At 52.2% G+C, this 17,312-nt stretch overlaps 1 protein-coding gene across 1 annotated transcript; it reads right to left on the bottom strand.

Annotated features, from left to right (window-relative positions):
• Window positions 1-976: 976 nt before the first annotated feature.
• SNCB (synuclein, beta) lies at window positions 977-9,880 on the bottom strand. Its single transcript, XM_004679251.2, has 6 exons — window positions 9,611-9,880; window positions 8,782-8,911; window positions 5,992-6,033; window positions 5,641-5,759; window positions 1,932-2,021; window positions 977-1,618 (listed from the first exon to the last, which is right to left on the bottom strand). The coding sequence occupies exons 2-6, from the start codon at window positions 8,900-8,902 to the stop codon at window positions 1,586-1,588; spliced, it is 405 nt and encodes a 134-aa protein (XP_004679308.1). The 5' UTR covers window positions 8,903-8,911; window positions 9,611-9,880; the 3' UTR covers window positions 977-1,585.
• Window positions 9,881-17,312: the final 7,432 nt, after the last annotated feature.

Consider the following 17,312-nt stretch of genomic DNA (forward strand, 5'->3'; position numbering starts at 1 on the left):
GGCGTGGTGTCGGCGCCGAGCTGGACCTTCTGCGCGAATACCAGCAGCTCCTGCGCCTGGCCGAGGCGGGGCCTCTGTGAAGAAGCGCAGAGGCGCGGCGTCTCCGCCCCCGTTCCCCACTTCCAGGCGGTGTTGGGGGCCCTCTAGCGCCTCTCGCGATCCGCCGAGGCCCCCGGCTGACTGCACAGATTAATGCGGACCCTCGGGGCAGACCTTCGAGCGCCTTTCCGGGAGGGTGGTGCGCTGCTTGCGCGACCTTTGCCGCCTTCCCGTGCAGTGGCCCACTTCTCCCCTTGGATGGGTTTTTCTACGTCGGGAAGGTGTGCGTAGGGGTGTGTGTGTGCGTAGGGGGTGTGTGTGAAAATGTTCTGGGGTGGGAGAAGAAAGCTGCCTGCACTAACAGCGTCGTTCAGTGCCTGCGCTGTTGCTTTCCCCGGGCTTCTCCGCGGCGCGCGCGAGTCTACAGGTGTCGCCAGTGTGCGGCACGCAGGTCTGCACGGGTGCGTGTACCGGGCTTATGCCGGGCTGGCGTTCGTGACCATCAGACATGCTCGCAAATCCACGCGTGTGCAGCCACGCGCACTTGCGTCGCGTGTGAATTTTGAGCCTATTTACTCTGCATTATTGTGGCGCGGGGCTTCTCTGTTACAGGCCAGGGAGAGGGGAACACCAAACCCCAGCGCCCCAGCAGGCGCTTTACAGTCCAGCAGGTGGCGCCACCTTCCGGGCTCGCGCCAACTGCTTGTCTGTTTGGGAGGGCACCCCTTATCCCACCCCCTTGTCCCACCCAGGTCATACCCCGGTGTGGGGTGGCGGGGTGGGGTAGGGAGAAGGAGACTGGAGAAGCTGAGACCCCAGGTGGTTAGTCTTGCACTGGGATGGAGTGGTCTAGGCCCCAAAGAAGGACAGACTGGGCCTGGAAGCTCATAGGAAGCCCGCTGGACACCCAGCACCACCCTACCCCTGCGGCGCCAGCTACAGACAGATTGGCTTTATTCATGGACACGCGGGGGGGCGGCCGGTCCCGCCCACCCTGGACACGCTCACACGGGGGGTGGGAACTCTCCATGCCACAATCACGACACATAAGGCCCGCGCTAGAACAGGGCAGGCTGGGGGAGGGGACATGGCACAGCCTGGCTCCTGGTTTTGGTTTAAAAAAAAAAAAGATTCTTGGGATTGATATGGGAATGGGGTGGGGAGCTCTGGGGCTGCACGGGGACCCGTCGGAGAGCCTCCATCCGGGGTGGGTATGGAGAGCCGTTGCTTTCCGATCTTCGTTTAAAAACACGTAAAACATGCTACATCCTCGCAGACACTGGACCGGATGGGGCAGGGAGCGGGCAACAGAGGTAGGGCGAGACTCCCAGCTTTGGCTGCAGCCCCTGCCCTGCTCAAGCCCCAGGGTTGTACTAGGGTAAGGACAGACAGATGGACAGACACTAACACAAGCCCCAAGGGGGTTCCTTGGGCGAAGGAAGATCTCGTATTTGTGGGGAAGAGTAGGACAGCCCTGGCTCTGGCGGGGTAGGTTGGGGGACAGGGGAGGGGTTGTGCTGCTGGTGGGGGGGGGCATCCTGGGCCCTTACGCCTCTGGCTCATACTCCTGATACTCCTCCTGCATAAGAGGGATAGGGTGGGGGTGGAGTGGAGAAGAGCAAAAGAGGATGGGGTTGGAAACCAAGTGGTCAGGCTCTGGCCTGATCCTCCTGATCCTCCACCCCCTCAGGGAAGGAAAGTGCATGCCCCTCCCCATGGGCAGGGGTCTCTGGGGATAGCCCTATCTGTCTTCTCTCCCAACTGCCAGTTCCTGGGGCCTGAGTTGTAGTAAGGGGAACCTGGTCCAGCCTGATCTTATTGGGAACTCCCACCCCAGATGGCAGCAATCTTCTGGGAAGCCCAAAACCCCACCCAGCCCTAAGGACCCTCACCTGGGGTGGTTCCTCATAGCTCTCCCCTTCTGGCTCCATCATGGGCTCGATCAGCGGCTCCTCAGCAGCTTCTTGGGCCACTTCCTCTGGCTATGGACAGAGAAGGGACAGGGCCAGTGAGGGAAACTGGGGATGTCCCCAAATTCTTATCTTAGGGAGCTTTTGGCTGGAGAAAAACTAGGCTTCGTTGGCAGTGCAACTGGAATTTTTAATTAAATTGTTTATTTGAAGTGACTTGGAGTAGGATGAAGATGTAAAATCCCCCCCATCCCATCACAGCTTGAATCTGGGGGTGGAGGGGGGCGGGGCTTTCTATACTCCCTCTCTGCAGCACCTGGCAGCTGCCTGCATTTCCGTGATTTGGACTACATGGGGTGGAAAGGTAGATGGCACTCCGTCACCCATTTATCCTTCCCTTTTCCCTTTGTGTCGGGCTTTGTGTGGGGCAGGTGGACCCCAGAGACAGCCCTGAGGCTCTTCTGGGCTGCAGGGAGATGGAGGCACAGGGACAGGGTTGGACAGGGGCTCTGAGCCATTCCCCTGCCACCTTCCACCCGTCCCTCCCCCAGGGCCCTGTGTGGCCTGGTTTCTTCAGCTGTTGCTATTTTAAGATAAGCTGGAAGCAACAGCTCATAGTGTTGCTTGGATGTGTGAGCTAAGACGCTCCCCTCCCCCCAGAGCATCTGCTGCCCAGGCGGGTGCAACCCAGCAAACATACAAGTGGGGGGCTGTAGGGCACATGGCCAGGCACCTGCAGGGGAGTTTGTGCACAAACATGGGACTGGGCTGGCTGCACACACAGTCACCTGGGGTCCATGTATGGCTGCAGAAGGCCACATGTGGGGTGGCACACACACGGATGCCTGGGAGAAACTGCAGGCAGGGGGCATACCACCTTCCCCACTTCCACAAGAAACCACTGGGCAGATAAGGATCCTGGGACTCTGGAGAACTGTCACTGAGACTGCTGATTTATGCTCTCATTGCCCCAGTCCATCCGGGCAGCTTCAGGGCCGTCATGTTACCTGTCTAGGTATGTGAGTTTACAGCTCATTTCCCCCAGTGCACACCAAAACCCAGGAGGTGGGAAATGCTACTTTTCCAAAGTCACCCAGGTATGGCCAGAACTCAGGAAAGAAAGTGTTAAAAATCCCAGGTCAGGCATAATGTTTGGAACAAATTCCAGCATCCAACAAGAGTAGGCTAGAGGCGTTTGTCCTGGTGACCACAGGATGGACATAGCACAACAGTGCAAACGGAAGGCCAACAGTGCAAATCTCGCACTTCCTATCGAGTGGAAGAAGCCAGGAATGGGAGAGTGTGTATCTGATGATAATGTTTATATTGCCTTAAAAACCACTTAAAGCATTGGTGGTGGCAGATTCAGGAAGCAGTGACCCTTGGAAGGGGGAGGCAGCACCGAGATGAAAGGGCCATGCCATGAGACCCCAGAATGAGTCCCCTTAAATTATACAACCAGACCCCACACCTATTTCTCTCTTATCTGGGCCTGGACATAGGGACAGGAAGTGGGCTAGGGTGGGTTTCTTAAGGGTTGGTATTGGGTCTGGTTCCATGGAGGATTTCTCTTGGAGGATTTCATGGATTCCTGTGGTGCTTTCTGAGTGTACGTTGTAATTCATGAAAATGTTTGCTTAAGAAACATCCCAGGCTGGCCACTCACAGCAGTTGGTGCTTCCCTTCCAATAGCTGCCTTTGACAGTACTTTCTGCTTTGTAGGGGTGTGGGGACGGTCCCGTGATAATGTACGTAGGCAGGTTGGCAGGTAGACACACCAGAAATGAAAGGCACACCCAGGGCTGGAATGGCTCCCCACACCCAGTGACTTGTTGTTTGGATTATAAATCAATGATCTTGAGCTCCCTTGAGAGAAGAAACCTGAAGTGCCAACAAATGCAGGTAGAAGGAAGGTGGCCTGGGAGAACGGTTCTGTGGAAAGGCCCATGGCAGACAGCCTTGGCACTGACAGAGAAGGCCCACAGCTGCCTCTCTCTAAACCTCAAGCTCCCAGCGCAGGGCCTGACCCCGTGTAGGCACCATGCAACTCTCTTGCTATGGGCCTGAGCTCTCAACCACAAATAGTTGAGTCTGCAGGAACTGGGTTCTTGGACTTACTACTTTACTACTCTGAGCCTCTGTTCCTTCATCTGTAAAATGGGCTAGTTGTGGTGCCTTCTTCATAGGGATGTGGTCAAGATTCAATGAGTTAGTCACTCCATGTAAAACATCTAGAATAGTGTCTGCCTAGAGGTGCCTAGAGGTCAATGGATGAGCGTGATCACTGGGAACAGCTTGATGTGAAACTGGAAACCAGACAGCTAGTAAATTCCAGAAACTCCAAAGTCAGGCCTCAGACTTCTGAGAGGGGAAGAAACTAACTGCAAGATGTCTGAGTAGAGGGTGGGCTGCGTGTGGGGGCCCAATATCTGCTGGAGACACTCAGTGGGAACTGACCTCGCAGACCAAATGCTGAACAACAGCCCTGTCCCCAGCTACGAAGCCCTGCACTTGTACATGGGCAGACAAGGATCACCCCACAGAGCGAACGCTGCGGGTCTACAGCCCCCAGCATGTCCTGTCGTGGAGGCACACTTCTGAGCACACCAGTGGGCTCCCGGACCACCAGGCTGACACAGACCGCTTGCGTAATCACGGGTCACCTGCCACTGAGCACTTGCTGCATGATGCCAGCCAGGCTCGTTATGTCCGTGTCCGCCAAGCGCAGTTCTTGGACCTGCAACATCAGCACCACCTGGGCGACTGCTGGAAATACCGATTCTCTGGCCCCACTGAATCTCAAATTCCAGGGATGGGGCCAAGAGGCTGTACTTTAACCTGGCCTCATGGTGACTCTGAGTCACTTAGGTTTTGATAACCTCGGCTATACTATCTCTAATCTTCTGAGAAGGTCTATCATGTCCAGTTCCTGTTGTGCAGGAAAAGAATGGGCTCAGAGTCACAGTCAGGAAATAAAGGAGCTGGGATTCAAATCCAGCTCTGTGGGGCTCCAGAGCTCAAGCTCTTCCCCTACATATGTCCTAGTGGAGGTGTCTGTTTTCATGCACACATGGTTAGCCACCTCCACTTTCCCAAGGGACTTGCTTATACAACCCGTGACGCACACTGCATGGCTCCCCGTGGCTCACACCTGCTCATGTCTGCCTCAGGGCCTTTGCACTTGCTCTTTCTAATGCCCGAAATATACTTCACACATGGCTTGCCTCATCCTGGCATGTCAGCTCAGATGTCACCTCTTCAGAGAAGTCCTACCAGCGAAGGAAACTTGATTCTCTATCCCATCACCTTTGGCTATTCCTCAGAGCACTTCTCACCATCTAAATCATGCTTAGTGGGGCCTTTTCTTGACTATCAGCTCTCACTCTAGCATTGACAACATGAACGGGGGGATTGATTTACTGCATTAATCCCAGAACGCTTCCTCCTGGCACAGATACTTGTTGAATGAACTGAAGGATAATTGGTGACTCACACACATGTCGCCAGGTCTGGTCTGGGACACACTCACAGGGTGTGCCACTCTCTCAGTCAGACTCCTTTTGCGCTAAGGCTGCGGAATGTTAGGCAAGGTAACTTGCATCCTGGGATGGTGGGGGGACCCGGGAGCCTAGTGCTAGGTGTATGGGGGTCCTGGCCATCGGTGTATGAGCACGATAGGGTGATTGCTCACCTTGAGATCAGTGGGGAATTCTTCCTTCTTCACCAAGCCTGTAGCTGCTGCAATGTTTCCAGCCCCGGAGAACACGGCGCCTCCCAGATGGGAGGCCTGCTCCTTGGTTTTCTCAGCCACTGGAGCACAGAGAGGGTTAGGGGAGGGGCGGGGGTGAGAGTGAAGGATATATAGAGGCCTCTCTCCCTAGTGCTGCCCAAGGGTCTACTTTCCTGGTAGACCCTTTCTACCTACCCTTCCCCCCACAGGCAACTTTTGGGTGTCCACTTTCACTCCTCCCCCCACCCTCAATCCTGACCAGATGACAGGCCTTAAGAGTGAAAGGGGACTGTGGCAGGGCTGGGCTGGTACCTGAGGCCACTCCTTGTACCACGCCCTCTCGGGTCTTGCTTCCTGCAGGCAGAGGGAACACAAGAGTTGAGGGCACAGAGACTCCAGCAAGTGAGGTGGTAACAAAGCAGCAGAGGCCCAGCCAGCAGCAACCCTCCAGGGCCCACTGCTGCCTCCTGGTCCTCAGAATCCCATGGACCTTGCTCATCACCACTCACACCCTCCCCCCCATGTCTCCCTGCCTGCTTCCTCAGGACATCCGGTTCTCTCCCACCACCTAAGCTGATAGGATATCTGCTCCCACCCCTCTATGGGTCTTCCCACACCGGCACCTCTGTGGGTGCTGTTCAAGCACCCCACTTGCACCATTTCATTTGATCCTTTCCCCAGCCCGAGAGGTGGCTACTGTTTCACAGATGGAAAGAGAAGCTCTGTTAGTGTCTTACAACTGGTAAGTGGCTGAAATGCCATTCAAATTCACACCTAACTCCAAAATTCCAGCTGCTACTGTAGGAAGCCCAGTGGGAGCAGGTAGGGGTGGCGGCAAAAGTCTGTGTTTTTGGAAAGATTCTCCTGGCACCCTCATTCCACCATCCTCCACTCCTTTTCTTCTAAAGATTCTCTTCTAATAGGGGTGTAGATCCTCCCTTGGTTTGAAGTGGGCTGGGTCTTAGGTGCAGGATTGGCCTGGGGTAATATGCAGGTCACCCATATTGGCTGGCCTTCCCAGAGGCCACTGACTTGGTCACATCAAAATGTGGGACTGCTGGAAAAAGCAAGGGGGACTGACCTGAGGAGGGGCTCAGGGTCCCTCGGGGGAGTAGGGAGTCTCCCATCTGGAGCATTTGAATACTGAAGAATAGCTGAGAGACCCAGAAATGGGTGTCTGGGAAGGCTGAGGCTAGTCTGGGGTAGAGATTGGCATGGGAAGATGGGATTTCCAGGGCCACATTAACTGGATTCAAACAGGGGAGCTGGCTGAGGTGCACCCATTCAATTCTCCCATGAACATTTGTTGGCACCTGTGGTATGCTGGGCCCCAAGGCAATGGCTCACTGGTGGAGATAAGAGAAAAGCATATTCGGTGCCTAGGACTCTAATTGTGGGGATTTTCAGGCTCCAGGGTTATGTGACCATGGAAGGGGCATTGGCCCAGGCAAGAGAGGGACAAGGGAGGGTATTTCCGGCACACGAAACCATGTAGGCACACACAAGAAGGTGTGCTTTCAGGGTGGGCACGAAGTACATCACGTAAGTCTTTGTGGGAAACAAAGGTGGAAATGTAGAATGAGGCAGAGCAAGGAAGGGCACTGACTGCTAGGTTATAGTGAGCTGAGGAGTCAACATGTGAGAATGGGGAGCCACCGAGGGATCCTAGCAGAGGATGAGGTGCCAATCTAAGGAGCAGGAGAGGAGCAGAGTCTGTTAGCAGAGAGCCACGGAGAGCGAAAGGGCTGGGAAAGAGGCAGGAGGAGGCCAGAACTTGGGTCCAGAAGGGGTGGGCTCCGGCCTTCACTCATCTCCAGCACCTCTGTCTCAGCTCCAGGCATCCTCACTTTGTGGCCCATTACCTCCTTGGGGGGCCTTTCTAAGCTAAGTCAGATAGCCTCTGTGCCTCACTTAAATTATCATGCTATGCCCTCGCCCAGAGGCTCTCTGTGTTGCACTGGGCCCTTCCCACCTTTCTGATTTCATCTCCACCACTGCTTCCCATCCTCTGCTCTCCAGCCGGGTCTCCTTCAGTCCATTCCAGTGCCTTTGCACCTACCTTTTCTGCCCCCCCTCCCCACAACTACTTGGCTCCCTATTCTTCCAGGCATAGCTCAAATGCCACCCTTTTTGACTGCTCTATCAAAGTGCCCCCCCCCAACCCAGCCACTAATGGCAAATGTGTTATTGGGATGCTCTGTTTCACCATCAAGAGAGAAGGTGCCTCTGTTCCCTGCACATAGTTAAGCGAAGTAACTACAATTCCAAATCTGCAGCTTTGCAGCCTGCAGAGCGAACAGTTCTAACCCTCACACACTAGAGCCCAGAGTTACCAGAAGGGTTGAATACATGTAAGTTCTGGGGGCTTTTCTTCCCTTTCTGCAAATGACTCTGTAAGCTCCCTCTCCGTTCACACTTAGGGTGAGAGATGTCAACTGCATGACCTTTTTCCTGATACCAGCTGGCAGCTGCAAGAGGAAGGATGGAGATGGTGTAACCATAGGCTTTGGGAAGCTGGAATCCTGGGGAGTGCCTGAGAGATGGAAGCAGCAGTGGGAGAGAAGGGCTGGGAGGGAGTTCAAGTAAGGCAGGAGTTGGGGGCATTAGCATCAAGGCGAGGGATGGGAGTCCAAAAGATTGGCTCCAACTCCAGCCTCAGTTCTACCAGCTATGTGACCTTGGGCAAGGTAGTTAAAACTTTTGGGAGCCCCAGTTTGCTTGATTCCTGGAAGGGGCTGGCAATTAGATGATGCTCCCTATGACATTTCACACAGTACTAGAGAGGTGGACTTAAGACTCAACACTAGTTAATAATGAGTATAAGAAAAAGTGTCCATCTGCTGAGGTCACTGTCTTGCTCCGGGGTTTCTAGCTAAACCCCACTCTTCCCACCCCACCACCTCAGCCCTCCTTTCAGCCTCATAGCTGACCCAGGCTTCCCTGGCTTTCTCCCAGTGACACCTGCTGACCTGGCCCCATCTGCTGACTCATATTCTCCTGCCCTGACTCAGCCTCCCTCCCTCTGAGGACCCCTGGGGAGGGTTCCCCCACCCTAGGGACTAGGAAGCCCCAGCACCCCTGGAAACCCCATCTATCGCCCACCGACGTAGAGGACACCCTCCTTGGTCTTCTCTGCGGCCTCGGTGACCCCCTGCTTGGTTTTCTCCGCGGCGGCCACGACGCCCTCCTTGGCCATGGATAGGCCCTTCATGAACACGTCCATCCTGGCGGCCTGGGGAGGGCGAACACACGGCACCGGTGGACTGGTCTCGCACCCCCACCCCATCCCTTCCAGAGGGACAGGGTGCCCCCTCCCCTCGATCTTGAGACCGCAGTGCCCTTCTGGGCCAGATCCCACTCCCGCTGCCCCAGCTCCACAGCGCGAGGCCACAGGGCCGAGGTGAGTCCTGGCGTCCTTGAAACCCCGGGACGCGGGAGGGGCCACCACCCCAGTTATCCGGGGCCCTGCAACCTGCAGCCCTGCGGAACCAGAGTGCCCTGCTCGGCGCGAAGCCCCGGGGTCTGCCTGTGCACACGCGAGCGTCACACGGACAAGCACATAAACACGCTCCACGGAGACGCTCACATGCACACACAGGACGCACAGACGATCAAACGCGCGGGGACTCTGGGACACTCGGGCGCGGGAGCACGTCCACACGGCTGTTGCAGATACAGAGCAGCAGGCACAACCCCAGGGCGCACACTGACACGCGCCACCGGCGCCCTCGCCTGCTCTCCGTTCTGCAGCCCCTTCCCCTTCTCCGCCTCGAGCCCCTTCTCCATTTTCTTCCCATTCCGAGAGTAGCCTCTGCATCCCCGGCCCCTTCCCTGGGCCCCCCCATCTTGCTCTCCATCTCCAACCCTTTCCCACCTCACTCAGTTCCCGCAGACTTCCCGTGCCAGGAGCCCCGCGGCACGGCCACCTCACCTGGATGTGCGGCCCGGGCTAGGGATGGAGTTGGGCTGCGGCTGCGGCTGCGGCTGCAGCGGGAGGACGCTGGGGTTCGGCTACGCCGGCACGGGTGGACTCGAGACCGTCAGGGGGTCGGGCCGTGGCTGGTCAGTCTACAGCAGACGCGGCGCCGGCCCTGAGCCGGGGCTTAGCAGTGCCCGGGCCTTGGGTGCGTCGCCAGCCGCCGCTCGCGCTTTGCTCCCCGCTCCCAGCTCGCTCGCTCGCTCGCTCGGGCTCCAGTGCCGCCGCAGCTCTGAGCTCAGCGCCCCCCCTGGCGGCCGCGCCGCCCCCTCGGCCTGACTGACAGGGGGCGGGGAGGTGACAGCTCCGCGGTTCCCGCTAGCCTCCCCCCACGGCTTAGCGCCGCGCCGCTGGGGACCCCGAGCGTCAGACTCGCGTCCGGCCCCCGAAAGCCTCATCGGCGGGGGCGACAGTGCGGCGTGCTACCGGAGGAAAGAAGTACTGCAGTTTGCTTTGGAGTTCAGCTGGATGGAATCTCAGGGGTACCTGGGGGGATACGCGACTCTTCTTTCTGAATTCTCACTTCCGTAAAATATGAATTGTTAGTTAGACGAACATTTATTGAACACTGAAACAGGTGTCAGGCAGTGGAAAAGGAAAACAAGGCTCCTGCTTTCAGGGAGTTATAACTCCTGTGTGTGTGTGTGTGTGTGTGTGTACACACACAGACGAGACACAGAACATAAAATAAACGTGTCAACACTTGATTCAAACAAGATCCTTTCCATTTGAGGGCTGTTCGGAAAATAATGAATTGGGCATGTACTCTGTGAAGAGGTGAGTAGGAAGTTTGACCCCAGGAAAGGTGGGATGAAGGCAAACTCCAGAGTGGGTAATGCAAGTGCAAAGGACTGTGCTTAGGAACAAACACAAGGTAGTGCAGCTGGAAAGCCAGGAAGGAAGGGAGAGGGAGAGAAGAACATTATTTTGAGTGATTTGGGTGGGGACCCCAGTGACTCCACAATGCCACGCGGAGGGGGCTTTTAGATGGTGCTAGGACAGAATTCTGCCCAAGAAGTTGTAGGATCCCAGAGGAAGGGACTCTGACAGCTTAATGGGAATCAAGGAAGGCTGTACAGAGGAGGTGACATCTGAGTTGGGCCTCATGGGGCAGCTCATCTGGCAGACAAGGAGGAAGGGGATTTCTGGCCGTGGGTTTGCATGGGCAAAAGCACTGTGGCTGGAAATGTGGTGTATATGGCAGGCCACAAAGGGAGGGCATGTCCTGTAGCTACATGGTGCAGGGCCTGCAAACAATTGTTTGCAGGCCACTGGTGGAGCTGCAAATTGGCATGTGTTTTTTGGAAAGAAATTTGGCAATGTTCTCCAAAACATAAATGCCTGCTCCTGCGAGCCAGCAACTCCTCTTCCAGGAATTTATCACTCACACCTCTACTCATAAGAGTACACAAGGGTGCTCACTGCAGCATGGTTTATTGTAGCAAAAACAACAACAAAAACTCAAACATGCTGAAAATAATCTAACTGTCCATCTGTAGAGGACCCGCTTGTTAATTAAGTGTGGTCTACCTCAGTGCAATACTGTGCTGTCATTAGGAAGAACAAGCTCGACACATTTATGCTGACATAGGAGATGTCAAGAGACGGTGTTACAGGGAGAGAAATAGACGCCAAACTGGGAAGTGTGGACCGCCAATTTTGATACATAGGAAATACACATACATACTTAACATACTATATACATTATATAGACTCCTTATATACAAATGCATACAGGTAATGCTTATAGCTGGTGATACACAAAACACATCTGTAGGGATTAAAAAAAAAAAAAACCTCAACAGTATTTACCTCTAGCAAATGGAACTGTGGGACTCAGGGAGAGAGGCTTTTACATTTCATTGCCCCCTTCTTATGCCATTTAATTCAGGAAGATCTCACTTAGGTTCTAGACCACCACAATAAAGCCCCGATCGCCATAAAGGAGTCACATGCATTTCCTGGTTTCCCAGGCATGTGAAAGACATGTTTAACCTGCACTGTAGTCTATTATATGTGCAACAGTAGTATTTCCAAAGACAACATACAGACCTTACCAACTGTGACAGAAATACAAAGCGGACACATGCTGTTAGAAGAATGTCACCTGTAGACTTGCTTGATGTGGCGTGGCCATGAACTTTTTTTTTTTTTAAAGATTTATTTATTTATTCATACAGAACTGGGGTACAGGCCAGAGATGCGGAGGGTGAGAGGATTCACCAGAGACAGAGTGGGGAGCAGAACAGGCAGATTGAGGAAGTACACTGCTGAGGGGAGCAGCGGGCGGGTCAGGAGAGGTCTGCCACGCCATGTGGATCTCCTCCGGGGCCAGCAGGAATCAAACTCATGCTGAAGTGGCTTAAGCTTCTTAGTGCTGTGCTTTAACCCGCTGCACCACCAGGGAGGGCCCGGCCATGAACTTTTAATATGTAAAAAATGTGGTATCTGTGAAACACAATAAAGCAATGAACAATAAAATGAGGTATTCCTGTGTTTTATCTTGGATAGTATTTTACTTGTATAAATTGAAAAACTATCCTGGGGATGCCTGTCATTATTGTTGGCTTCTCAGCACTGGACTTGCTCCCTTCCTACGTTTGGGGGATCTCCGTCTTTTGAGACAGACCCCACCTCCCTCTCTAGGAGCTGGCAGCTCCTTCCCAGACTTCCTTCCCACCTGGAAGTGTGACCTCAGTCTGAGACACCCTACTCCTGAGCTTTGAACACAAAGGTAGTGTCAGAGGGAGCAGGGAATGGAGCCTGCTCTGGTGAGGTGGTCGTGGTGGTGATGGAAGGTGCTGCCAGGGACTATGGGCTGCAATAATGTTGGTTTGGGGAGCATCTGGGAGGACAGGGTCGTGCCATTCATACTTGGCAACCACATAGCAGAGTGTTCCTGGGCCTGCTCACAGTATTATTTGAAGCATTGTTTCAGGCTGTGTGGTCTCCAAGGAAGATTCTTCATCCTTTCAAAGAATTTCCAAGATGCCTGATACTGGTTAATAAATTCCTTGTCTGCATACGTTAAGCAAAAGTGATTTCTGTGACTCACAAATCCCCAAAAGTCAGAGTAGGTGATGAATAAGGATGGAGAGGGAGGCAGGAGAGATAAACCACGTGAAGGCAGTCTCTACTTCCTTTTGTAGGAACTAAGAGGTCACTGAAATATTTTATAATCATCATGCTGCACATGATCCCTCCCCAGGACTCAGATTTGCATTTTATGGGACAAATGGAGGTGGTTTGGAAGGGAACAAGCAGAGAGACCAGTGAAGAGGCTGGGCAGAATGTACAGGAAGAGCAACAGAGCCTAACAGAAGCTGGGGCGAGGCTGGGAAAGGACTAGATGGAAAGACCTGGGAATCATTAGGAAGTAACTTATTGGGTGTTGGGGGTGGTTCTTGCTTAGTTGGCAGGGTGAATGGTCTTGCTGCAAATGAAGTAGGCATTGAGAGGGTTGGTCAGGATTGCAAAGATGACACTGAGCTTGTTTGGTGCACAAGAAAGGTGGAGCCTGGTAGACAAGCTGGAGGACGTATCTAGTAAGCAGAGCCCAGGGAGTCACTGCAGGCTGGCTTCTGGTACAGATTTGGTCAATGGCAAACTGGGAAATCTTTCAACATATGGCTCTCTAAGTGGGGAAATACCTTGATCTGTAGAGGTTGCCAATACTCATGCTATAAGTTCTCTCACTGTGGTTGATTTCAAGCTGTTTGTGTGATGTCTCTGAGCAGAGTTGAGAACTGATGACTAGAAGCAACCCTTATAAAGTATTCATATCACACAGATATGATAGATAAAAATAATCTCAGGGGCTTAGGTATTAGTAATATAATTAGAAAGGTATGGCCCTCCATGTGGTGCAGCACTATGAAGTTATCACAGCCACTGCAGCACAGTTTGATCCCTGGCCAGGGGGGTGACCCACATGGCACAGCAGACCTCTCCTGACCACCCACTGCTCCCCTCAGCAGTGTACTTCATCAATCTGCCTGTTCTGTTCCCCCCTCTGTCTCTGGTGAATCCTCACCTCTGACCTGTACCCCAGTTCTATGAGTATAAGTAAATAAATCTTTAAAAAAGAAAGAAAGGTATGTTTTGAGTGTATAATATCTAATATATAGAATCATAAATTAATAATTTAATGTTTAATAATGACTTTAACAACTTGGCTCACCAGACTCCTGAAACTAGTAATTGTTCAGGTTCAAGACAGCCCTGTAGGCCACTGAAATTTTAAGTCATCAGCATAGAGGTAGTGGCTAAAGCTACAGTGAGGTGTGATTGCCTAGGGGAAAATGGAGTGAGAAAAGACAAGAGGGTCAGGACCAAACCCTGAGACATTGCATTCTTCATGTATGGTGGTGACCGGAGGAACTGGGAAGGACCAAGAAGGAATAGCACTGCGACAGGAGGAAGAAGCTACATGGTTGTAGCAGGGAACCAAAGGGATTAGAGAACCACTGGATAAAGAGGCCAAAGCATGAGTAGTGAAGAGTCGTTGGGTTGGCAGTAAGTATGCTGTTGGGGTGCTTAAGAGCAGCATAGGAGGGACCCTCCCTGGTGGCACAACATGTTAAAGCACAGCACCATGAAGCTCACTGCAGCTGTTTCACTGCAAAGAGAGGGGGCCCACATGGCAGGGAGGTGACCCACATGGTCTGGCAGACCTCTCCTGACCTGCCTGCTGAATCCTCTCACCACGTCTGTACCCCAGTTCTGTATGCATAAATAAATAAAATTTTAGGGAAAAAAAGAACAGCATAGGAGGATTTTGGGGTAGGAACATTCAGGGAAAATCTTCCAGGAAGAGGTGACATTTGAGCTTTTTTTAAAAAGATTTATTTATTTATGCATACAGAACTGGGGTACAGGCCAGAGGTGCAGGGGCAGTGAGAGGATTCTCTAGAGACAGAGTGGGGAGCAGAACAGGTAGCTCAATGAAGTACTCTGCTGATGGGAGCAGCAGGCGAGACAGGAGAGATCTGCTGCGCCATGTGGATCACCTCCGGGCCTGGGGATCGAACTTGTACTGAAGAGGCTGCAGCCAGCTTACAGTGCTGCGTCCTAACCCTTTGCGCCACCAGGGAGGGCCTGAGCTGGGTTTTGAAAGAAAAGAACATCCAGAGTGTTGAGGAAACAGAAAGCAGGTTAAATTCTGAATCAAGGAGGAAGTTCACTTGGCTATTGTACAAAAGCTTAATTAAAGCAAGTGTGTTGTTTTGTTTTTTCTTAAAGAATCCAGCAGTGGCAGTCCACAGTTGGACTTTGCAGTCATCACTGACCCAGACTCCTATTTTCCTGTTCTACTGTTCTTAGTATGGGGATTTCACCTTCAAAGTCAACTCATGGTCCAAAGTGGCTGCTGCAGCTCCAGCCATTACATCTATGCAGAAAGTGGGAAGAGGAGAGTAGGGCAAAAGATTTGTATGTCTCTTGCTTAAAGAGTTTTCTGAGAAGCCAACAATTTCTGCACATCTCTTGTTAGCTTCCCTGAGCTGCAGGGAGCTTGGGAAAATGTGGTCCTCTAGCTGGGTATGTTTCCATAAATCAGCTCTCTTGTCTGCCTGTGACTATGCACACACCTCTTATTTCTTTCTCCTTTTCCTAATAAATCTGCCCTTTTAAAAAGGTTTAAAAAATGATGTGTGTGTGTGGGAGGGGAGGGAAGAATGGTCACTGAGTGGGTTACTAGTATCTCTGACACTGTTTCTATTTCCCCCAGCTTTTATATTTTGAAAATCTTCAATCCTAGAGAGAAGTTGCAAGAATAGCACCATGAACATGATGGTCCAGAAAATGACAATACCAGTACAGTGACTATGCAAATGTCCTTCCCCTGGACTCAGTAATTGCTAATGTTTGCTACGTTCTTTCCAAATGTGCTGCCCCTGGAAGAAAGTGGCACCATTATTGGGCTGTGATTTTTTCAGGGCAGTGGATTCTTCATTTCCCCCTTTAGGGCCCAGGATGGTAAAGCCCAGACCCCCGTGTCTCTTTCTGGGCACACCATCAATCTCTGGGTTCTCAGGGGCCTTTCCTTGTTTCTGTTCTCTTCCTTGGGAGAATGAGATTCTCTTCTCCTTCCTAAGAAGGTACTAGGAGAAAGGCAAGTGAAGATTTTGGGGGTGGGGTGGGTAGGAGAATGTGGAGGAGGAGTTGAAAGGAATTCATAGCCGGAGCAGCTGGAGCAGCTGGAGCAGAAGGCTTTCCCTTAAGAGGCTTCTGGGGATCCCAGATCTACCTGGGTTCTGCAAAAATCCAGATGTGTGTCTATAACTCTGTTGTGGTGATTGGCAGTGTGATTAAACATGTGTCAATCTTCTTGCTGGCCAGAGGACACAGGACAGGGAGGAGGACATGCAGGCAGGATGGGACTGAGAACCAAAGAGGAGTGTATGATATTTATCAAAAACCTACTGTGTATGTACTAGGCACTACCACGTCCAGTCTATCATTAAGTCCTACAAACAAGGCCTTAAGGCAGGCATTTTCCACTCCACTTTACAGAAGACACCCAGCCAGAGAGTCATGTAACTACTCATTGATAGCAATTGTTTTCAACCTGTTTTCCCTGAGTGCCTGCTGTATACTATTCCAGTTATTGGAGATTCAACAGAAAACCAGACCTTGCAGAAGAACAATATCCTGCTCTCTAGAATGTTCTAGTAAGGAACTGACAAGCAATTAATTAGTAACCAACTAGGATGCTTCAGATTGTTGCTGGTTCAAAATCAGCCACACTCACCTTGCTAGATTAAGGGTTTATTATCTCTTCTCACTCTGAACCTTGAGTTTAATAAGTGCATTTAAGTTGAAAGCATCATAAGTCAAAGATGCATTGAATACATCTAAGCTATCAAATACCTTAGCTTACCCTAGCCCTCAACATGCTCAGAACAACACTAGCCTATAGTTGGGCAAAGTCACCTAACACAAAGCTTATTTTATAATAAGGTGTGGAACAGCTCACGCCCTTTATTGACTATTGTGTTGTCATTTCCTGCACGGTCCCAGGTCTTACTGGGGCCCCGCTACCTTTATGCCCAGCATCATGAGCAAGGGCCACACCACATGTATTTGGCCCAGGAAAAGATCAAAATTCAAGACTTGATGTATGTTTTCTAGTGAATGCAAATTGCTTTCACATTATCACTAAGTCAAAAAACCATAAATCGAACCATCACAATTAGGGGAACTGTTCCACGTACTGGAGGGCAAGCAATGAGCAAAATAGGCCACTGGGGCCTTGTTCTACTAGATGAAGGCAGATAAACAAAGTAAGTTAGTCAAATCTGTGGAGTGGCAGAAGGTGAGAAATGCTAGGAGGGCAAGCAGAGTAGAGGGAGAACACGAGTGGACTTTCACCAGTAAAGACAGTGGGCATGGGCCCCTCCCTGGTGGCGCAGCAGGTAAAGCACTGCACTAAGAAGCTAAAGCCACTTCTGCATGAGCTTGATCCCCGCCTGCCCCGGAGGAGACCACATGGCGAGCCAGACCTCTCCTGACCCACCCGCTGCTCCCCTCAGCAGCGTACTTCTAAGATTTGCCTGTCTCTGGTGAAGCCTCTCGCCACCTCTGAGCCTCTGGCCTGCACCCCAGTTCTGTATGCACAAATAAATAAATAAAAAAAAATGCCCCCCCCCTCTTATTG

The sequence above is a fragment of the Condylura cristata genome, unplaced genomic scaffold (assembly GCF_000260355.1).
Source record: "Condylura cristata isolate star-nosed mole 26May11 unplaced genomic scaffold, ConCri1.0 scaffold00008, whole genome shotgun sequence".
Taxonomy (NCBI): domain Eukaryota; kingdom Metazoa; phylum Chordata; class Mammalia; order Eulipotyphla; family Talpidae; genus Condylura; species Condylura cristata.